The sequence below is a fragment of the Enhydra lutris genome, unplaced genomic scaffold, assembly GCF_002288905.1.
Source record: "Enhydra lutris kenyoni isolate GAN:26980312 unplaced genomic scaffold, ASM228890v2 scaffoldscaffold8, whole genome shotgun sequence".
NCBI classification, from domain to species: Eukaryota; Metazoa; Chordata; class Mammalia; order Carnivora; family Mustelidae; genus Enhydra; species Enhydra lutris.
In genome coordinates this window covers 2,390,498-2,413,591 of record NW_019154092.1, presented here as the reverse complement: position 1 = coordinate 2,413,591, position 23,094 = coordinate 2,390,498, and the positions used below count along the sequence as shown (strand labels likewise).

Sequence of the window (23,094 nt, the reverse complement as noted above, 5' to 3'; positions counted from 1 at the left end):
CAACTGGCTGTTTGCCTATCTCTTTCCCTCTCCTCAGGCCTCCCTATTCCCTAAGACATGACAATATTGAAATTAGGCCAATTAATAACCCTGCAATGGCTTCTAAGTGTTCAAGTGAAGAGTCATGTAGCTCTCACTTTAAACCAAAAGGAAGAAATGAGTAAGCTTAATAAGCAAGTCATGCCCAAGGCCAAGATAGGCCAAAACTTAGGTTTCTTGTGGCATATAGTTAGCCAAGCTGAGAATGTGGGAGAAAAAAGTTCTTGAAGGAAGTCGAAAGTACTGCTCCAGGAGCACTTGGGAGCTCGGTCAGTTAAGTCTCTGCCTTCGACTCAAGTCATGATCCCAGGGTCCTGGGATTGAGCCATGCATTGGGCTTCCCACTCAGCTGGGGAGTCTACTTGTCCCTCTCCCTCCAGCCCTTCCCCTCTCATGCTCTCACACATGCATACGCTCTCTCTCTCTCAAATAAATAAAAACCTTTTTTTGAAAAAGGTGCTACTCCAGTGGACACATGAATGATAGAGAAATAAGAAGACACAGCGTTATTGCTGATCTGGAGAAAGTTTTAGTGGTCTGGATAGAAGATCAAACCAGCCACAGCATTCCCTTAAGTCAAAGCCTAATTCAGAGAAATCCCCTAATTCTCTTAAATTCCATGAAGGCTGAGAGAGGTGAGGAAGCTGCAGAAGCAAAGTTCGAAGCCAGTAGAGGTTGCTTCATGAGGCTTAAGGTTTAACTTAAAGTGCAAGGTGAAGCATCAAGTGCTGATGTAAAAGCTGCAGCAAGTTTTCTAGATTAGCTGAGATAATTCATGAAGGGGGATACACTAAACAACAGGTTTTCAATGCAGACAGGAACAGCTTTCTATTGGAAGAAGATGACCTCTAGGACTTGCACAGATAGAACGGTGAAGTCGTGCTTGGCTTCAACGCTTCAAAGGACAGGCTGACTCTTTTATTAGGGGCTAATGCTGCTGGTGACTTTAAGTGGAAGCCAAAGTTTATTTACTATTCCAGAAATCCTATGGCCCTTAAGAATTACACTAAAAAAAGAAAGAAAGAAAGAAAGTGGAGTGTCTGGGTGGCTTAGTCACTTAAGCATCTGACTCTTGGTTTCGGCTCAGGTCGTGGTCTCACAGGCTGTGAGATGGGGCCCCACATCAGGCTCTGCACTCAGTGGGGGGGTCTGCTTGAAGATTCTCTCCCCCTGCCACTCCCCCACACGTGTACACACAGTCTCTCTCTCCCTCTCTCTCAAATAAATAAATAAATCTTTTTAAAAAAAGAATTATGATAAATCTCTCCTCCCTGTGCTCTGTAAGTGGAACAACAAAGCCTGGAGGACAGCACAGCTATTTACAACGTGGGTTACTGAATATTTTAAGCCTGCTATTGAGCCCTCCTGATCAGAAAAAAAAGGATTCCTTTCAAAATATTACTGCTCATTGACAATGCACCTGGTTATCCAACAGCTCTGATGGAGGTGTGCAATGAGGTTAATGATGGTTTCACGCCTGCTAACACAACATCCATTCTGCAGCCCATGGATCAAGGAGCAATTTCAACTTTTAAGTCTTATTTTAAGAAATATATTTCATGGGGCACCTGGGTGGCTCAGTCATTAAGCATCTGCCTTCGGCTCAGGTTGCGATCAGGATCCTGAGATCGAGCCCCACGTCTGGCTCTCTGCTTGGCAGGAAGCCTATGTCTCCCTCTCCCACTCCCCCTGCTTGTGTTCCCTCTCTCACTGTGTCTATCTCTGTCAAATAAATTAATAAAATCTTAAAAAGAAAAGAAATACATTTCATAAGGGCACTTGGGTGCCTCAGTTAGTCAAGCATCTAACTTTAGCTCAGGTCATGACCTCAGGATCCTGGGATAAAGCCCTGCATTGGGCTCCCTCTCTCAGCAGGGAGTGTGCTTGTCCCTCTCCCTCTCCCTCTGCCCCTTTCCCTACTCATGCTCTCTCTGTCTCTCTCTCAAATAAATAAATAAAATATTTTTAAAAAATATGTTTCATAAGGCTATAACTGCCATAGATAGTCCTTTGATGGATCTAAGCAAAGTAAGTGGAAAACCTTGTAGAAAAGATCCACCATCCTAGATATCACTAAGAACATTTATGATTCATGGGAAGAGGTCAAAATACCAACAATAGTTTAGAAGTACATTCCAAACTTTATGCACAACTTTGAGGAGTTCAAGACTTCAGAGGGGGAAGTAATTGCAGATGTGGTAGAAATAGCAACAGAACTAGAATTAGAAGTGCGCCTGAAGATGTGACTGAATTGCTATAATTCCATGATAACATTTGAACAGATGAGGAGTTGCTGCTTATGGATAAGCAAAGAAAGTAGTTTCTTGAGATAGAATCTACTCCTGGTGAAGATGTTGTGAAAACTGTTGAAATGACAGGAAGACTGAGTGGCTCAGTGGGTTGGGCGGCCAACTCTTGATTTTGGCAGGGGTCGTGATCTCGGGGTCATGGGATTGAACACCATGCTGGGCTCTGAGCTCAGTGTGGAGCCTGCTTGTCCCTCTCCCTCTACTCCTCCTCCATCCCCACTCTCTCTCTCTCTCAAATAAATAAATGAATAAAATCTTTAAAAAAGGAAATTGTTGAAACAACAACTAAAGATTTAGAATATATCATAAACTTAGTTGATAAATTGGTGGCAGGGTTTGAGTGGATTCACTCCAATTTTGAAAGAAGTTTTAGTGGGGGTGAAATGTTATCAAACAGCATTGCACATTACAGACAAATTGTTTGTGGAAGCAAGAGTCCATCATTGCGGGAAACTTCATGTCTTACTTTAAGAAATTGCCACAGTTGGGGTGCCTGGGTGGCTCAGTGGGTTAAGCCTCTGCCTTTGGCTCAGGTTGTGATCTCAGGGTCCTGGGATCGAGCCCCGCATCGGGCTCTCTGCTCAGCGGGGAGCCTGCTTCCCCCTCTCTCTCTGCCTGCCTCTCTGCCTACTTGTGATCTCTCTCTGTCAAATAAATAAATAAAATCTTTAAAAAAAAAAAAGAAAGAAAGAAATTGCCACAGCCACCCCAGCCTTCAGCAATCACCACCCTGGTCACTCAGCAGCCATCAACATTAAGGCAAGACCCTCTCCTCCAGCAAAAAGATTGACTCATTGAAATTTCACACAATGTTTAGCATTTTTTAGCAATAAAGTATTTTTTCATTTTATAATTTTTAAAAAGGTTTTATTTATCTATCTGACAGAGAGAAAGAGAGAGCAAGCACAAGCAGGGGGAGCAACAGGCAGAGAGAGACGCGACTCCCCACTGAGCAAGGACACCCCCCCAACATGGGGCTTGATCCCAAGCTGTTGCGATCATGAGCTGAGCCAAAGGCAGATGCTTAACCAACTGAACTACCCAGGCACCGTAGTACTTTTTCATTAATGTATGTATATTGTTTTTCATAATGCTGCTGCACACTTAATAGACTACAGTATAGTGTAAACATAACTTTTATATGCACCGGGAAACCAAAAATTTCATTTGCCTTGCTTTATTGTGTTATTTTATTCAGTGGAATCAACCTGCAATATCTCCAAGATATGCCCATATTTGCGCAAATGAGTTGACAGCTTATGTCCACACCAAAACTTGGTCATGGATGTGTCTAGTAGCTTTATTCATAATTGCCAAACTGGGAAGCAACCCAGATATACTTCAGTACATGCATGGATAAATAAACTATGGTTCACCCAGATAATGTAATATTACTCAGCACTGAAAAGAAATGAGCTATCAAGACCTGAAAAGACATGGAGGAATCTTAAATGCATAGTACTAAATGAAAAAAATCTTAAAAGGCTGTATACTGTATGATTCCAATTACGTGACGTTCTGGAAAAGGCAAAACCGTGGCAATCAGTGGTTGCCAGGGGTTAGGGTGGAGCAAAGGAGGAACAGGCAAAGCACAGAGGATTTTTAGGACAGTAAAACAATTGTGTATGATATAATAATGGTGGATACACATTATACATTTGCCAAAACCCATAGAATGTAGGACATCTATGGACACTGAGTGTAGACTATGAACCCTGAGTGATAATGGTGTGTCAATGTAGGCTTACTGATTATAACACATGTATCACTCTGTAGGGGGTACTGATTTTTTGGGGGGGCTGCTGTGCTTGTGTGAGGATAGGGGGTATATAGGAACTACACCATCTGCTCAATTTTGTTATGAACCTAAAACTGCTCTAAAAAATAAAGTCTATTTTTTAAGGATTTTAAAGGTTGGGGTGCCTGGGTGGCTCAGTGGGTTAAGCCTCTGCTTCAGCTCAGGTCATGATCTCAGGGTCCTGGGATCGAGCCCTGCATCGGGCCCTCTGCTCAGCAGGGAGCCTGCTTCCCACCCGCCCGCCCTCTGCTTGCCTCTCTGCCTACTTGTGATCTCTGTCTCTGTCAAATAAATAAATACTTTAAAAAAATAAAGGTCAATTGGCCATAGATTAAAATTGGACAGATCAAAATTAAAATTTTAAAATATCAGTTGGTCATGTTTCTGGATTCTCAGCCCTATTCCATTGATTCATATATCTATCCTTTTCTCTGTAATACACTGTATTGAATACTGTAGCTTTGTAGTCAGTTTAGAAATCAAGAAGTGGGAGTACCCCAACTTTGTTCTCTTTTTTCAAGATTATTTTATTATTATTATTTTTTAGATTTTATTTATTTATTTGACAGAAAGAGAGAGAGCACAAGCAGGAGGAGTGGGGGCCAGAGGGAGAGAGAGAAGCAGGCCCGCTGCTGAGCAGGGAGCTCAATGCAGAGCTATATCCCAAGACCCTGGGATCATGACCTTAGCAGAAGGCAGACACCTAACCAACTGAGCCACCCGGGGGCCCCAGATTCCTTTTTTTTTTTTTTTAAGTAATCTCTCCACCCAACGTGGGGTTTCACTTCAGAACTCTGAGATCAAGAGTCACATGCTTCACAAACTGAGCTAGCAAGGCGCCCCTTCAACTTTATTCTTTTTCAGAATTGTTTTTGCTATTCTGGGTCCCTTGCATCTCCATATGAATTTTAGGATCAGCTTGATAATTTCTGCAAACAGGTAGTTGGGTTTTCGATAGGCATTACACTGCATCAGCAGACAGGTTTGGGGAGTGCTGTCATCTTAACAATATTGTATTCCAGTCTATGAACATGAGATGTCTTTCCACTTATTTAGGTCTTCTTTAAATTGTGTGCAAGTCTTGCATTTCTTAAGTTAAATTTATTCTAAGCATCCTTTTCCCCAGCTTTAATGAGATATAATTGATGTATTATTCTAAATATCTTTATAAATATATTTATTTTTGAGACTCTGTAAGCAGAGTTATTTTCTTAATTTCATTCTGGAGAGTTCATTGCTAATATATAGGAATACAATTGATTTTGGAATTTTTCCCCAGTTTTATTGAGATATAATTAACAAAACTATAAGATATTTAAAGCATACATCACAATGATTTGATTACTTAAACACTGTGAAAGGTTTCTTCCCATCTAGTTCATTAACACATCCATTGCATCACATATTTATTTTTTTGGTGTGAGAACATTTAAGGTCCACTCTCCAAAAATTTCAATTATGTAATACAGTGCTGTCAAATATAGTCACCATATTACACATTAGATTCTCTGATTTATATATATATATTACTCTTGTATTCTGCACTTTTTCTGGACTTATTATTTATTTCATTGGGTTGATTCCTTAGGATTTTCTATACATAAGATCATTTCATCTGGGACTAGAGATAGTTTTACTTCTTTTCCAGTTTGGATTCCTTTTATTGCACATGCTTGCCTAATTGCTATGGCTACTACCTCCAGTAAAATGTTGAGTACAAGTGGTGAGAGGAGACATCCTTATGTTGTTATCACAAGGGAAAGCTTTCAGTTTTTTACCATTGAGCATATAAGCCAAAGGTTGGTTGGTTGGTTGGTTGGTTGGTTGGTTGGTTGGTTGGTTGGTTGGTTTTTTAAGCCATAGGTTTTTCATAGCAGGCTGTGGATGTTCCCTTTTATTCCTCATTTGGTGAGTGCTTTTTTTCTGTGTATGTTAAGATGATCATGTGGTTTGGTTCTTTATTTTATTAGCATGGCATGTTACATTGCTTGATTTTCCTATGTTAAACCTTGCATTCCTGGGATAAATTCCACTTGGCCCTTTTTATATGTTGATGGATTCAATTTGCTATTATTTTGTGAGAAAGTAGTCTGTAGTTTTTCTTTCTTGTGATGCCTTTGGCTTTGCAGAATAAGTGAGGTATTCCCTCCCCCTCTCTCCTTCCTCCTCCTCTTCCTCCTCTTTTTTCCTCCTCTTTTTGGTGCTTTAGCGTCACTGTGTCTTCATCAGGTTGCTCTTTGTAACTGCCTTGCTCAGCGGGGTCCCAGAACTTGGCCCTGTCACATCCCCAAAGGTTACAGTTCACTGTGTCAGCTATGTTTGCCCTCAAATATGTACTTATACACGTGGAGAGCCTTCTCTGGATGGTTAAAAAGTCAGTTCTCTGAAACACTGCGTGCCAGTTCTCAGGTGGTTGTTGATGAAGACTGGGGGAGAGCTTTTGTTACAAACCTGCCCCAGTCTCCTGGGTTGAAATGCATTTTTCTAGGGTGTCTGGATGGCTCAGTGGGTTAAGCCTCTGCCTTTAGCTCAGGTCATGATCTCAGTGTCCTGGATCGAGCCCCACAGTCAGGTTCTCTGCACAGCAGGGAGCCTGCTTCCCCATCTCTCTCTGCCTCCCTTTCTGCCTACTTGTGATCTCTCTCTGTCGAATAAATAAATAAAAAATTTTTAAAAAGAAATGCATTTTTTTAGATTTTTGTGGAGGCATTTCTGCTTACTTATGTTTAGACCAAGGGGAGCAAGGTAAGGGAGATGTCATCCCTGTAGGAAGTGGGAGTCCATCTGAAGTTCCTCAAGACAACGTCAACAGAATATCAGAAGGGATCAAGGGGGTTGGCCAAGGCAGAGTGTTCCAAGTGGCGCCATCTTGCTGGGAGTCCCCCACCCTGTCACCAGTTCATTGATCCAGAGTGGCTGCAGGTACCCCTAAAATCCGTTTTGGTTTTGCTTTACTTGCATGGACTACCGTGATTTTGCTGACAAGTTAACACCATGTCACACCAAATTTTTCATTTTCAAAAAGTGAAAAAAGCAGGACAAAGACCCCTCAGCTCCAGGAATAAGGAAGCCTGAGGGGAACTTTCGAGGACTCCATGATGGGACATGGGGACCACCTGTGGTGTGGGGAGTGGCATGGAGTAGTGCTCAGCATATGACCTCTCACTGATACCCACAAGTGGGAAGCTGCTGTTGGGGTCCCCCAGGGTTCTCCAAGCCTGACAGGTGCTCCTAGGCCAGGAGGGGTCGTCACTGGCATCTGCAGGGCCCTGGGAGTGCCCTGAACTGGAAGGCTATAGATTGTTGCCTTTTAGGACAAGGCTCAGAGCATCCGGCATGAGTTCTTCAAACACACAGAACCCTCCCAAAAATTCTGCACTCCCTCGCCAATGTATGAGGGTGGCTTACTGCCATCGCACTGTACAGGATGGGTCAGGGATTGCCTGGGGTTACTCAGCCAAACCCACACTTTATCTTACCAGAGGTTTGCCTGACTCCCCCCTCTCCAAAACGCCCCAGTGTTGGGGAAAGAGAACTTGAATAGTGACCAGCTGAACGGAGTACCTGTGCAGAGGTGAAGAATCAAGGAGGGTTACTGAAGCAGTGGCAAAGGGAAGGGTTCCAGATCCCTCCAGACTGGGTCCTTAACCTTGCCTGCCTCCCAGGGCCACCCGGGGGTGATCTGAATTAGCCACTTACCTGGTGGCCTGGGCTTCCCCATCTGTGAACCAGACACAGTAACAGGACGTCCGTAGATTTGGTGACTTAGGGGCTCCATCAGGTGAGGTATGGGTATGGTGGGCTATGTGGGTGCTTAAGCGACCGGCGAGGTGGGTGGGGCTTCGTGCTGGATCCGGCGCAGGAGGGGTGGGGGCGGGCTCTGCGCGCAGGCGGCGTCAGCCAGGCAAGGCAGGCACAGCGTGCAGAGCAGTGGCAGCAGTGACAGCAGGTGAGTCTCGGCGACTTCTGCAGGGACGTGCTCGAGCCTGAGAGGAGGCAAAGGCTCGGATTCCCGGGTGGAACTGGCTCCGCAGGCGGTGGCAGTGGCAGCGGGCGGTGGTGGCCTGTTGGGGCGGGGGCAGGGAATGGAGCTTTGGCTTCGGGGTGCTCGGCCAAGAGCGCCCCGCCTCCTGGCCGCTCGGTACGCAGATAACCAAGTCCCTCGGGGTGGTGTGTGTGTGTGTGTGTGCGCGCGCGCGGTGGTGAGTGCCACCGTCTGAGCCCAGGAGGCCACCTGGTTCAGCCTAGGACAGCAGAGCCCCTCCTATTCCGGGTCCTGGTGGCCCTGCCCAGCTCCCGGGAAGCCTGGGGTTTCCACCCTGCTCTCCGATTACCCGACCAAGGAGCCTTTCCCAACTGCACTTCCTAGAGCTGCACCCTTTTCACCCTCAGAATCCCCCCACCACACTAGAGCGCCCAGGTCCAGCAGCACAAGGTTCCCTCACCTGCCCAGAGGCCGACAGGATCTCCATTCTTCCCTGTTTGACCTTCTGTCCACTCCTGACTGATCCCAGCCCCCAGGCAAACTAGCTATGCAGGCACTCGGGTCCCCAGGGGGATGAACGGAGCAGGCTGAAGCCTGGTCCGTACCTGGTTGGGCAACCTTTCATTCCCCTCTGGCCCTGGTAGGTGCAAGCAGCTGGCCTGGTGCTCCTCTCAGCTGCCCATCATGGTCAGGGGGTTGCCCAGCGCTGCTGGCCTGGCGCGCTTCTGCCAGAAACTGAACCGGCTGAAGCCGCTGGAGGAGTCAACCATGGAGACATCCCTGCGGCGCTGCCTGTCCACGCTGGACCTGACCCTGCTGGGCGTGGGTGGTATGGTGGGCTCAGGCCTCTATGTGCTCACGGGCACTGTGGCAAAGGAGATGGCCGGCCCTGCGGTGCTCTTGTCCTTCGCGGTGGCCGCCGTGGCCTCCCTGCTGTCTGCGCTGTGCTATGCGGAATTTGGGGCCCGGTTGCCCCGCACAGGCTCTGCCTACCTGTTCACCTACGTGTCCATGGGTGAGCTGTGGGCCTTCCTCATCGGCTGGAACGTGCTCCTGGAGTACCTCATTGGTGGTGCAGCCGTGGCCCGTGCCTGGAGTGGCTACTTGGACTCTATGTTCAACCACCGCATCCACAACTTCACCCAGGCCCACATTGGAACCTGGCAGGTGCCCCTGCTGGCCCACTACCCAGACTTCCTGGCTGCCGGCATCATCCTTTTGGCCTCTACCTTCATCTCCTGCGGAGCCCGAGTTTCCTCCTGGCTCAACCACGCCTTCTCTGTGGTCAGCCTGGTCCTCATCATCTTTATCATCATCCTGGGTTTCATCCTGGCCCGCCCGCACAACTGGAGTGCCGAGGAGGGGGGCTTCGCGCCTTTTGGCTTCTCCGGCATCATGGCTGGCACCGCCACCTGCTTCTACGCCTTCGTGGGCTTTGATGTCATTGCTGCCTCCAGCGAGGAGGCCAGGAACCCGAAGCAAGCTGTGCCGATAGCCATCTCCATCTCGCTTAGCCTGGCCGCTGGCGCCTACATCCTCGTCTCCACTGTGCTCACCCTCATGGTGCCATGGCACAGCCTGAACCCTGACTCCGCCCTAGCGGACGCCTTCTACCGGCGGGGCTATAGCTGGGCTGGCTTCATCGTGGCAGCTGGCTCCATCTGCGGTAAGGGGCCTTTCCAGCACAGTGGGAGTGAACGGGGCAGTGGGGCCCCCACCCTAAGCTTCCTGGGGAGCACTTCTCCATCTGAGTCTGTTACCAGTTGCATAACAGGTCCAAGAAGGTGCTAACCATTAGACTCTCCAGTCTTGTTGGAAGGGCCCTCCTCACTGTTCCTTCCCCCAATGATACCTAAAATAGCACTTCTGAGCCTGTGCTTCTAGGTCCTTTGCTGGGAAAAGGGCTCAACGCTCATCAAATTCTCTGATGGGCCTGTCGCCTAAACTAGGGTGTCCCATTCCTGGTGGCGGGGGTTGGAGGGATGGAGAGGGTAATAATCCAACACCCCACATACACTCAGGCTCACTTTGAGATCCCAGACAGACTCATGCCCATGTTCCCAAGGGGTTGTGCCTGTCCTGGCTCCCAGTGGGGGCCCCTGGTGGGCCTGTCCACTATGCTGACCAGTTCACCCACCCTCTGCCACAGCCATGAACACTGTCCTGCTCAGCAGCCTCTTCTCCCTGCCACGCATCGTCTATGCCATGGCCGTCGACGGGCTCTTCTTCCAGGTGTTTGCCCGAGTGCACCCCCGGACGCAGGTGCCCTTGGCAGGCATCGTTGTATTCGGGGGCCTCATGAGTTTACTGGCGCTGCTGCTGGACCTCGAGGCATTGGTCCAGTTCCTGTCCATTGGCACGCTGCTGGCCTACACTTTCGTGGCCACCAGCATTCTGGTGCTACGCTTCCAAAAGTCCCCTCCAGCCAGTTCCCCAGGCCCAGCCAGCCCTGGATCCAGGGTCAAAGAGTACCACTCTTTCTCAGACCACATACAGCTGGTGGGCACTGAGCAGGCCTCAGCCCCTGAGCCCGGGCAGCTGCGGCCAGCCCTGAGGCCCTACCTGGGCTTCCTAGGCAGGTTCAGCCCTTCAGCTGCTGTGGCTTGGGCACTCGGCATCCTGGTGGCCTCGGCCATCACTCTGGCCTGTGTCCTGGTCTTCGGGGACTCAGCCCTGCACCTCCCCTACTGGGGCTACATCCTGCTGCTCCTGCTCAGCTCTGTCACATTTCTGCTCAGCCTCCTCGTCCTGGGGGCCCACCAGCAACAGCATCTGCAAGACACCTTCCAGGTACCTCCCCCAGCCAACGGCCACTGGCTCTCAGCCCAGCTAGCTCTTTTTGCCCCTTCCTCCCCTCTGCTGTGCCAGGATGAACCAGGGTTCACAGGGGTGGGGGCGGCCATGCACCCATCCCTCTCTCTTTCTGCATGACAAGGGGGCTCTTATTTCCCAGATGTCCAGAGATGGAGAAAGGCTCTGTGGACTCTTGAGAAATCAGGCCCTGAGCCAGCAGACCTTCCCTACAGCCCAGCCCAGCCCCGCCCCACTCTTGCCCCCTCAGATCCCCATGGTGCCCTTGACTCCAGCCCTGAGCATCCTCCTCAACGTTAGCCTCATGCTGAAGCTAAGCTACTTGACTTGGCTGCGCTTCTCCATCTGGCTGCTGATCGGTGAGTGGGGGGCCAGGGTGGGGGCCCCGGGAGGGCTGCCGGGAGAAGGCAAGCGAGGAGGGCAAGCAGGGCTGGGACCCGCCCCTCAGTCTCCCATAACTCCTGCAGGACTCACCGTGTATTTTGGCTATGGCATCTGGCACAGCAAAGAGAACCAGCGGGAGCCGCCGGAGCTGACTGCCACACGTTACGTGGTGTTCCCCAGCACCAGCCTAGAGGAGGTGGTACAGCCAGTGCAGCCCTCCAGCCAGGTGCCTGCCCAGGAGCCCAGCCCCATGGAGCAGCCCACCAGTCCATGAATCAAGCAAGAGGCCTGTCCTTGCTTGCTCTGCCCCTCCCCCATGTCCTTAGGATCCCAGAGGGGTAGGGAGTCCCTCGTCTCGGACCCAGCTCGGGTTTGCAGGCCTGTCCATGCTGAGGGGGTCCTCGAGACCTTGGGGCCTTAGCCCAAGTGCCTAGTTTTGGGTTTGGGGAAGTGGGCCGTGGCCACTGCTGGTGGGGTGAATATTTTGTCGAGCGCCTTCATGTTCATGAGCAAGTCTAGCTATCTGAGCAGGTGGGGTGGATGAGGGTGGCGGGGGGTTGTGGGAGGGGTGGCCCGCAGCCCCAGATAGCCACAATAATAACCACTGGCCAGCCACATGCCCTGCTGCTGTGTCCACTGTTTCTTTTCTTTTCTTTTAAGATTTTACTTATTTATTTGACAGACAGAGATCACAAGTAGGCAGAGAGGCAGGCAGAGAAAGAGGAAGGGAAGCAGGCTCCCTGCTGAGCAGAGAGCCCCATGCCGGGCTCCATTCCAGGACCCTGGGATCATGACCTGAGCTGAAGGCAGAGGCTTTAACCCACTGAGCCACCCAGGCGCCCTGTGTCCACTGTTTCATTCCTTGTGGCGCTGAGTGCTTTCCTGCCCACCCCCTTAGCCCCCAAGAAGCAGGTTATTGTCTCCAATTCACAGCAAAGATGCCGAGGTTTGGCAAGAGGGAGGCACCAGCTCTGGGACTACCCTGAATCAGACACACCACATGGCCTGGGTCCTAGGGGAGGGCTAGTACCCTCAGCCCAGCTCAGAGGGGAGCTCTATATACCCCTACACACACCAAGAGAGGAAGGGTGCTTGAAAAGGGCAAACTCAGGCTCTCCCCACCCCAGGCTCTCCCCATATGTCCCTTGGTCGGGGGAGGCAGATTAGAGAGCAAAGTCTGGGCCCCAGAAAGGTTGTCTAGGAAGGGCAGGGGAGTTCCAGGGTCCTCCTGGGTTCCCAAGGCTCCCAGAAAGCATGGCATGTCCCCGAGGCCTGCCCAGGGCTCCTCTGAGGTGTGTACCTACATGGCCTGCACAGCTTCCTTGGCGGTGTGCACTCACAGGCAGATCGAGGCAACAGCTGCTTCCAGCCTCAGGCCCTGGCCACAGCTGTCTGTCGTAGCTGGCACTCCTCCCTCTCCCCCCTGTCCCTCAAGGGCTTTGCGATAAAGGCTCAGGGTGGTACACCATGTATGGGATACATGCCTCCAGGGACCTCCAAGCCCAGCTGGTGGCTGTGAGGCCCCAGTCCTTGGGGGGTCCCCAGGCCCACCATGCCCCTTCCCCCAGTGATCTCCCTAAAGCCACACTAGGTCCATCAGAGTTGCTTCCAAGTCCCCGATCCTGCCTAGAAGGACAACACAGGAAGCTGCTGGCTTTAGCAGGCTTTACTCCTTGACTTTTTCCGCAGCTATCACAGCTTTCTTTTGGCCCCTGAGGACAACCAGGTACATGGGACCCCACTCCAATAACCGGGCCTCAGAGCCATGTTTTTTCCCCTTGGCTCTCCTGAACCTGCCTCCCCATGGATACTGCTCTGTGGATTGAGAAGCAGCAGAGACCCTGAGGCTTTGCTGAGGCTCCAGAAGCCAAATGATTCCAGATGCTAGACCAGACTGAGCCCGAGCCCCGGCCCTCCCCAGCTGGTCTTCGTTGTTCTGCCACCAAGCAACCAGCACACCTGGAGCCCCTCGCCTCCCTCGGGTGGGTACTCCCAAATTCCTGCCTCTGCCCTGGGACCACAGGGAGTTTGGCTCCTGCAGCCCTTGTTCCTCCCTTCCTGACTGTGGGACTCTGGGACAGGGGACATTCTCCAGCAGGAGGGACTCAGACCCCAGAAAGATACCAAGGCAGCCTGCTGGGGGCCTTTGTGTCCTTTGTTAGGGACATTCCTTCTAGCCACTGGGTTCTGCCTGGGGTTATGATCAAGGTCTCCTGCATGCAGTTGCCTCAGGCTGGGACAAGCAGATGCCTGGACAGGTTCTTAGATATGATGTTGGGCAGCAATAAATTCCAGAGTACAGCTTTCCTACCCCCATGGCTCTAGGGTGTGGGTTCTAGGAGTTGGACTGGGGGGGTGGGTAATGAGGAAGCTTATAGAAGATCCCAAAGGACCCAGTGACCACCATCTCAGCTCCTCTACCCTCTCCTCCCTATCCCAAACCCCATAGCCCAAGGGTTACCACCAGAGATGAGCTGATGCTCACAAATTGGGCAAGTGTGAGACCAAAGGGTGCCTTGCCCTTGCCTGGAGTTCTCAAGGGGTTAGATTATTTGCCGACCCACTCTTTGTCCTATGGACGAGGCCCAGAGTTGGGTAGGAACATGTCCAAGGCGACCCAACACCAGAGCAGTGGAGATAATCCCTCTTGCCAGGCTTCTTTCTACTTTGCTTCAGACCTGGGTTACACAGATCCCAGTGCAGGGCAACTGAGATGGGGGCACTCTACCTAAAATAAGGGTAGGGTGCTGGCAGAGGGAGGAGGGCTGGAGTTGGCCAAAGCCAGTGGGAGGGCCAGTGCTGACAGCTGGTAAGCAGAGAACTGGGAACACTACTGACAGAGACTGGGAGAGAGTTCTCTAGACCTAGACAGAGCAGGACCCCTACTGGTCCACTGCCCTGCCATGTGGGTACCTCAGAGCCTCCCTTTTTCTGCAGCGCCTGTTCTGCTGCAAGTCTATATACAAAACTGGTTTCTGTGGCCCCTGACCCAGGCAGCTCCCTGCTGAAGCTGGAGTCAGGGGATGGTCAGTCTGTCTGGGAGTGGAAGGATGGAATTCTCCCCTAACACCCACCCTGTTCCTGCTGGGACTTTATCCAGTAGGTCCCCAAGATGGGGCCCCTACCCTGCAAAGAGCAGGAAACAGCCACAGAAATGGGCCAAGGGGGCAGGGAGCCTAGGCATGGCCACTCTGGTGTTGGTGTCTGGTTCCCAGACTGGGTCCCCTCTAAGACAGCTGGGCAGCCACGTGCAGAGGTGTAGAAGCTGGCTCTGTCTGCTCAGGGCTGCGGGTGACCTTCGGGGCCTTTGCCTGCAGATGAGAACATCAGAACAGGGCTCTGGTCAATATCCTGCAAAGCAATATAGAGCCCGGGGTCTGGACAGGCCCACAGCTCACCTCCTCATACTTGGTACTCCAGTAGAAATGGGCTTCTCCATCCACGTACAGCAGCAGCAGGTCACAGAAGAAGGTGATCTGCGAGAGGCAGGGCAGACCTGTGTCTTGGCCCTCAGCCTGCCCTTTGGCCACCTCCCCAGCCCTCACCCCAGAAACAACATCATGCACGGTGGAGGTTGGGGTGCTTGGTGTGCACCTGGCAGGACTGGGCTCACAGTCACTGTAGCCAGAGGGAGCCCACATTGGCCAGACTCACCACGCCCAGCCAAGCTGCTCCAGTGCCCAGAGTGATGGTCGTAGGGATGAGCCCAAACTTCCCTGCCTGAGACAGACCTGGACTGAGCCTCTGGGGCTATGACTATCTCCCCCACCCCCTACCCCCCATTGCCTTCACCCAACACCTCCCACCTGCCCAGTGACGAGGATGTCGAAGCGGATCCCATAGAGCTTGAGCAGACTCCGGGCCTCCCCACCTGAGGCCTTCCACCAGTGGGTGGCTGTCCTGCGGGCAGGAAAGAAAGTCGGGTGGTTTGCTCTGCTGCCAATCCTGGGCTGGCCTGGTCCTCCCGGGCCTCCTTCTTACTCATCTATTGACTCTATAAAAGGGCTGTCTCGGCCCTGTGTCATGGCTGGGAGCACAGGGGAAAGACAAATTGGGACCTACCCGCCTCTTGGAAGCTCCTTGCCTGCTGAGGGGGCAGAGGGGACCAAAGGGTCCCTACACAGGCACTGGTAGTGGGGGTGAGGGCAGGTAGGGAGGCAGGCCCTGGGCTGTGTGAGTCTAAAGGGTGGAAGGGATATCAAGGAGCATCATCTCCAGGCCCAGTGACTGTTGGGTGCAGATCTGTGACAATGACCAGGTGACAGGAAGTGGCAGGAGGATTCTGGCAGGATGGGGGAGGTCTGTTTAGGAGACTCAAAGATGTGACAATAAATGCAACACAAGGTTCCTGAGTCCATCCGGGATTGGAAAAATAAAGATAAAGGACCGTTACTGGCACAGTTGGGGAAATTTAAATATTAGATTTATTCTGCCAATGTTAAATTTCTTGAGTGTGACAATGGGTCAGCAGTCACGTGGGGAAGGTCCTCATTCTCAGGACAGTATCGAGAGGAAGAGTGTCAGATGTCTGCCACTCACTTTCAAATAGTTCCCTTTGAAATCTATCTAAATATATCCAGCTCACTCTAGAGAGGGAGACAGAAAGCAAATGTGGCAAGATGTTAAAAAATAAAACCCAACACCCCCCCCACAAAAAAAAACCCTTAGAGGACACAGATGAAGGGTGGATGGCTATAGGTGTTCACAGTACTAATCTCTGTACTTTTCTATAGATTTTTGAGAACTTTTAGATAAGACCTAAGGCAAAAGTAAAAAAGAAACCCCCCTGTGTGCTGAGGAGGGAGATGCTAGATAGAGGTGGGATGGCGTGGGGGAGGGGCTGGGGGTGAAGAGTCACAGAGTGGGGGACTGGATCAGGGGAGAGGCTGGACCAGAGCCCATGCTGGGGGACCTGGGGCTGAGAACTCCCCTCCTGTCCCTGGGACCCTCCTTGGACACACAGCAGGGTGCCCGGAGGGGTGGGCCGCTGTGTGGTGGGTCCTGGCTGCCACAGGGGGACAGATGAGGGGGGACCTGGCCAAGGAGCAGGAGGGCAGTGGGGGCTGCACCTGAAGTTGTAGCTCCTCTCCTGAAGCTGGAAGGAGTAGTGGGGCCGGCAGTCGGAACCCCCAGCATCCAGGTCACAATTCCAGTGGATTCGGACACCCACGGCACCTCCCTGCACACGGCACATCACTGCTTCACCAGCACACAGGCTCCGGACCCTCTCCCGGAGCCCTCCTGGAGCCCTGCCCCTCATGGACCCACCAGCAATGCCAGGTCCTCAAAGACCCCTCCAGCCGCAGCCACGAGGTCCCCAATGCGGAACACAGGGCAGTAGGGGCTGTAGCGTGAGTCATAGCGGCAGCGCTTGAAGTAAGTGTCATCCCAGGTGACCAAGGCATTGGACCTGGGGAGGGGAATAGGGGGAGGTTCAGGTTAGGTAGGACACCAGCAGGCTCTGGGGCCAGCAAGATCCACCCACGCCTACTTGGAGAAGTTGAACTTGCTGAAGGTGACTGTGTTCTTGATGAATAGGGTGAAGTTCTCGGCCTGGACCAGTAGGGGCTTCCTGTGGGTGGAGGGGAAGTTCATGCAGGGCGGACTCTGCAGTTCTGGGGCCCTGCCCTGGAGGTGGGGGGGTGGGGGGATGGGACACTTACACGGGCACAGTGCTGCTCTCCACGGGGCACCAGCCCTGGATCTCACAGGTCCTGTGGGTCCCGTTGAATTCCACACATTGGCCCGTTTTTATGCCTTGAAAACACAAGACAAACTCCAGGCCCTCAAATTTCCAGAGTCAGGGGACTGGGGTTGGGGGGCGGGCAGGGGCAGGGGGCCATTGACAGAAAGGAGAGATACAGAGGCGCCACCAGGCCTGCCCTCAAGAGCCACCCAGGGTCCCAGTCCAGCCTCTGGAGCCCCCACCCAGGGGAGGCACTGGAAGACAGGGCCCACGTTACCATGGCTGTGGATCCCCGTCTCCCCTTCAGGACAGTCCTCATCAGCCAAACAATTAGCCAGCGGGATGGAGGGGTGCTGAGATGGGGAAAGCAGAGTTGCCAAGGGCCCGGGGTGTGTCTCCCCTCTGTGACCCAGACTTGCAGGCTGTGGGGACACAGCCCTCCCCACCTAAGCTCCATAAAGATGCCTGGGTGGGGGGGGCACATAGGAAAGCTGGGGGGGATACAAATAAAAAGAGCAGCCCCCCCCCCCAGCCAGGTAGAGATACAGGTGCTGTATTCCAAGGCGGAGCAAGCCTCCTTCCTTCCTCATGGTTCTCTCCTAGCCAGAGACCCAGACCCTCTGGTCCAACTCAGATGACAGAACAAGGAAGGTGAAGGGACTCCGGGAAGGGCAAGTTCATGCCAGGGTGGAGGCACTGGGTGTGGGGAACAAAGGGCAGGACCCTGGTTGGCGGGGTCTGGGTAGGGAAGTAGGTAGGACCGCACACACTTGCTGAAGGACCACAGACTAGTCCCTTCCCTGCTTGTTCTTCTGTAAAGCAGGGACATTAGTGCCTGCACACTCACCATATTCTAGGGATCAGTCAGAAGGGGGATGTGGCAAGCTTTCTGGGGGCCCTAGAGCCCTGGAGAGGAAGGCACACTCTCACAGACACAATTCCACACCAGGCCAACAATAAACACCACTGTTGGGGTCACAGGGCTCAGGTAGCCGGAGGAACGCGGTGCCAGCAAGAAAGGCTCAGGGACTCCAAGCCAAATGAGACAGTGGGACCATGGGGAGTTGGGACTGTGATAAGTGGGCAGAGGACAGAGTAGGGCCCCCTGTGTCCTGAGTCCACCCCTCTTCTCCACCCCAGCTGGACCACCAGCTCCTCCAGTTAGACCCCATGATGACCACCACAAGGCCTGGGCTCTGCCTCATCTGCCTCCCTTCATTCAGCAGAGACCATCTCTGCCTCCGCCATGCTGCTATGATCAAGTTCAGCTCCTCAGCAGAGTTCACAGGGCCCCTGAGATGTCGGGCTACCCCCTTGCCCCCTTAATCCAGATCTAGGCTCCAACCCCACTCCACAGCAGGGGACCCCAGAGGTGCCTCCTCTCACACAGCTCCCTCAGCTCAGACATGCTCAAGAGCCCACTTGAGTCTCCAGTCCTGCAGGAAACGCTTCCTGAGGCCCTGGGCTGGCAGACACGCTTCCCTGGGTCTCCAGCTACAGCCTCTGCCCGCATCACAGGAACTGCCTCCTTGGCTGGGCTCCCTGTGTAGGAACTGTTCTAGGTACAAGGGGTGGAGTTTTGCATCCCTGGCATTGGGTCTGCCCTCCCCCCACCATGGCCACATACACACAACCCTCCTGAGGCTCAGCAGATGTCTGCTAGAGGCTCTACTCTCCAAGAAGAGCAGTGCATGTGGGAGGGACCGGATGACCAGGACCCCCAAGAGGAGCTGGCAGGAACGCTGGACCATCAAAGGAAGCCATGTTGTCAGATCTGATGAATTTCTTCCCAGCCCCATAAGTTTCATGGGAAGCTGCAAAGCCGGGACACAAGGCAAAGAGGAATCACACGGATTCCAGAGGATGGCTTCAGCAAAATTTCAGGACAGCCTACACACTGAACATTAATTAGATATCTTCTGAACATTTAGAAAAGGGAGGATATCATGGGCATTTGCACATCTTTTGTGCACACACTTTACCTCCTTTGCAGACAGGGCCCACCTGGGACATGTGACGCCCCCAACATCTGTGGTGCCACCAACAACCAGGACACAGGGGACAGGTGACCCCACAGTCACTCTCCAGCCTCATAAGTAATTAAATGTTAATCCTGATTTTTAAAAAGGGTCACCATGGAGTTAGGCTTCCAGGGCTATGTCCTGGGTGCCAACCGCTCGAACAAAATCCATAGCTAGAAACCAGACACTTAAAAAATGGGTAAGAAGGTAAATTTTGTGTTCTATGCATTTTATCCCAATAAAAAAAATTTTTGGAAAAAAAAAAACCCACTGTTGGAGAGAAGAGCAAGTGTGCTCTGTGACAGACACTGGAATTGTGGGACATCCTTAGGCAAGGAGAGAAGGTGAGATTTCAGGTGGAAAACCTGTGATTCCGGATGAGAAGCAGACAAGAATAGGGAGTGAGAGACTTTGGTGTGACCAGAACTGTAGTGAAAAATATCCAGAGGTTATAAGTGACCCTGACCTCAGCATCACCAGGAGTGTGCTGTGTTTGCCCACAGAAATGGACGCTGACTTGGGACACATTAATAAAGACTGTGCATGGAAAAGAGGAGGTAATCGGGCGCCGGGGGGGGTCAGTTGATGAAGCAGCAGGCTCTTGGTTTTGGCTCAATTCATGATCTCAGGGTCCTAGAACTGAGCCCCAAGTGGGACTCCTGGCTCAGCCCCGAGTCTGCTTCAGGATTCTTTCTCTCCCTCTGCATCAGTGTGCCCCACCCCCAACTCACACATGTCCATGCTGTCTCTCTAAAAGTAAATAAATAAATCTTACCCCACCCCGCAAAAAAAAAAAAAAAAAAAAGAAAAAAAAAAAAGGAAAGAGAAGGTGATCTTCTTCTAAGCTTGCCTCTTGCTATTGGAGCTCACCTGAGCCTTATACCCAGTTCTGGGTGTTATACTGACAAGCTGGTGGGTGCCCAGCGGTGGGACAGGTTGGGAAGGGCCTGGACATCTCACAGAATGCTATGGTGGAAGGCTCCAGAAGACAGCTCAGTGGTCCAGAGGCTGGACAGCCTTGAGCATGTGAGTCTACCTTGCTGAGACCCTGTCTTCTCATCTTAAATGGGACTGCAGTGATTCCTACCAGGCAGGGTATTTGTGAAGATTAAGTGGAATGATTCAGAAAAAGGTGTTAGCTCAGTGCCTGAGAGATGGTAGCACGTACTGAACCCTCAGTTATGTGGGAAGGAGAAGGAGGGACATGGCTGGTGACCCAGGGCTGGCAGAGGAACTAGGGACCTGCCGGGAAGCTCCTGGGCAGCCTTACCTCTGGGCATCTGTCCTGAACTTGTTCTGGCGTCACAAGAAAATTGGTCACCAAGAAGAACACGTTCTCTCCCTAGAAAGCAAGTGTCAGGGTTGGTCCCTGCTTCCCTCCCCCAAAAGGAGAGACTGGAACTGGCACCTCAGCTTGGGGGGAAAAGGGTCCTGGCCCAAACACATCATCAACTCTGCCCCAGGAAAGTGTCTCCAGGGAGGCCAGTTGAAGCAGTGATAAGAGGCTGGGCGGGGGGCGGGGGGGTTCTGGCCATTTTGAGAGCCCACTGCTGCCACTTTGAGACGAGTGTATTTTTCATGTTCATACTCATTCTCTCACCCAGAATTGTCCAAGCTCTTCCTGCTTCTAGGCACTGAAGATCCAGAGCTGAGCTGGACAGGGGACCTGCCCACGTTAGGGGTAGTTCGACCCCTTCAATTGCATGCATGGTCAGGGACCAGGGGAGCAGGTGATGAGCTCCACCTGGGCAAAGGGTGGCTAACGACAGGTGGCTGACACCCAAGTGCTGCGTGTATGAGCTCTGCAAGTTTGGGGCAATGCACACCCAGGAAGGAAAGCAGGTAGTGGGTATGACAGTGGTCAAGATTTGGACTTAGTGGCCACCACCATGGAAAGGGAGTCTTCCCAGAGTAGAAACAAGGGCTGGCAGGCTCTGACTGATATCGTAGGAAAGCTCAGGCTGGTTGTTGGGTGGCGTGCCCTGGGGGACCCACTAGAAGGTCATGGCCTCATCCAGGTATGACCCAGGCAGCAGTGAACACCGCTAGGAGAAAGAATGCACAGAAGGGAAGCACAGGTCCAGCTCTGGGCCTCACTGGATGAAAAGAGGCCACACCAGGAAAGGGAGATGATTTCTCTTTGGACATGGTAGGTGTTCACCCAGGAGGCAGCTGCACTCGGGGGAGGTGGTCACTGGGGCTACAATTTCGGCATTGGCAGGATAAAGGTAGAAACCGAGGCTACGGACAATCTGGGTCGGAGAAGGAGCTGGAAGTGCTGCGTGGAAGGGACGGGAGGGGCACCTGACAGCAGTGCCCCAGGCCGGGGAGGGGAGCATTCAGGAAGCTCCAGACCCTGAGCCCCTGCCCACTAGGGGCTTCTCCTGCCCCACCCTCATGCTCCAGCCTTGAGTTCCTAAATATTCCAGTCTTCCAGGGGCAGCCTTCGTAAAGGCAAGTTACTCCGGCCTGGCTTCCTGGTCTTTTTCCTTGTCCACCCGGAAACCTCTTACACATCCTGGAAAGCCTCACCCAGGTACCACTCCTCTGTAAGGCCCTTCCCAAGCCTGGCCCTATGAGGTGCGGGCGCCCTGCTCAGGCATCACACGCCCCTCATGCACACACTCACCACAAGGGGGGTGTCAGAAGTGTCACCGCCTGGCAGCAGGACCAAGGCACCTACCTGTGGTGGCTTCACAAAGTCCGCCACGTCCCACAGCCGGTTACCCAGCTCCTTGATCTGAGTCACCGAAACCCCTTTGAGTTTGGTGATGACGGAAATCTGCGGGTCCAGATCTCGCTCCTGGTATCCTTTTTTGGCGAGGAGAGCCCACCTTAGGAAGAAGCGACAGGCAGTGTGGCCTTTCCCTGGTACACAGTGAGCAGTGGCCGCACGGGCCCCACCCTCGCGGCCTTTCTCTTCACATACCCTCTGTGCTTCCAGTCCAGCATTTAGGGCCCCTGCCTCCCCTCCAGCCTCATTTCCCACCCAAACACCCTGCACAGGCAAGAAGCTCCAACCATGATTGGAGAGCCAGTGCCTTTCATGGGTGCCCCTATCAGGCCCTCATGGGCTTAGAGATGCCCACTACCCGCTCCTTCACCAACCAACTCCCTCCCCCTGTCCTGGCTAGGCCCAACTCCTCCTTAAAGACTTACCTGACCGAGCTAAAATTGGTGTCCCTATAGGGACCTTAGTGCTACAACTCTCCCAAGCATCAAGGACTATCTCCTGCCCCACCAGGGGCCTCCTGGGTATAGATGGAGACCCATCTTGCTTTGGGCCCAGAGATCAATATGGGCCTGGAAACAAGACCCAGGAAAGGAAGCGGGTGGGCACACAGGAGGACACAAGCACACAGCTTGCCCTTGTATCCACTGGTCTCTAGGCAGAAAAAGATCCTCTCCTGTCCTAACCTGCTCCCCTCTGCTACCACCAGCTCAGACCCGGAAGAGTCAAACAGTCAACCCTCAGCCCAGCAGGCCCAGTCATTATCCCCCCAGTCAAGCGTGGCCCAGGAGCCTTTCTCTTACCCCACCACGTAGGCCATGACCCCAAGCTGCAGCAGCCTCTGCAGGGCGCCCACCCGCCAATTCCTTGTCATCACATACTTCTCCGTTTTGTAATCCAGAAGCCCCCAGCCCGCCATGGCCCCTGGGGAGCCCATGCTTCCAGCTCCTGCCGGCTGCTGGAGCACATGAGTCAGCACAACAGCTGCAGCCACTGCTGAAGGAGGTACAGCAGCAGCCTACCCGGACCAGGTCAGCAAGCTATTAAAGGGACACTTCCACTGGGGACAAGATCCAGCCTCCACCCCCCCAGCCCTGGGTTCAGTCCCAAGCCCTAGCTGCCCAGGACCTCCCACCCTCTCCCTTTGAGGGTGCCCAGGGCCCCACAGAAAGGAGAAGCCCCGCCCAGCAACCCTACCCTCTGGCCTCACTTCGTTGGGGGAGGGGAGGAGGAGGAGATGACAAGTGTCATATGTACTGTGAGAGGGCAGCACCGGGGCTGCAGGAACCCAGAGGACGACTCAAAGGAAAGCTTCAGGAAGAAGTAACCT

General features: G+C 52.7%; 2 protein-coding genes across 2 annotated transcripts; one reads left to right on the top strand and one right to left on the bottom strand.

The window, feature by feature from the left end:
• The first annotated feature begins 8,077 nt into the window (after positions 1-8,077).
• LOC111142752 (solute carrier family 7 member 4) lies at positions 8,078-11,772 on the top strand. Its single transcript, XM_022496048.1, has 5 exons — positions 8,078-8,095; positions 8,776-9,797; positions 10,281-10,921; positions 11,193-11,301; positions 11,410-11,772. Exons 2-5 carry the CDS (start codon positions 8,816-8,818, stop codon positions 11,598-11,600), a joined length of 1,923 nt encoding a protein of 640 aa, XP_022351756.1. The 5' UTR covers positions 8,078-8,095; positions 8,776-8,815; the 3' UTR covers positions 11,601-11,772.
• A 2,781-nt stretch (positions 11,773-14,553) lies between these two features.
• LOC111142726 (purinergic receptor P2X 6) lies at positions 14,554-22,725 on the bottom strand. The gene is made up of 12 exons (XM_022496005.1): positions 22,568-22,725; positions 21,717-21,867; positions 20,304-20,375; positions 17,290-17,365; positions 16,990-17,083; positions 16,818-16,898; positions 16,595-16,736; positions 16,396-16,505; positions 15,133-15,226; positions 14,981-15,046; positions 14,725-14,802; positions 14,554-14,637 (listed from the first exon to the last, which is right to left on the bottom strand). The coding sequence occupies exons 1-12, from the start codon at positions 22,699-22,701 to the stop codon at positions 14,554-14,556; spliced, it is 1,182 nt and encodes a 393-aa protein (XP_022351713.1). The 5' UTR covers positions 22,702-22,725.
• Positions 22,726-23,094: the final 369 nt, after the last annotated feature.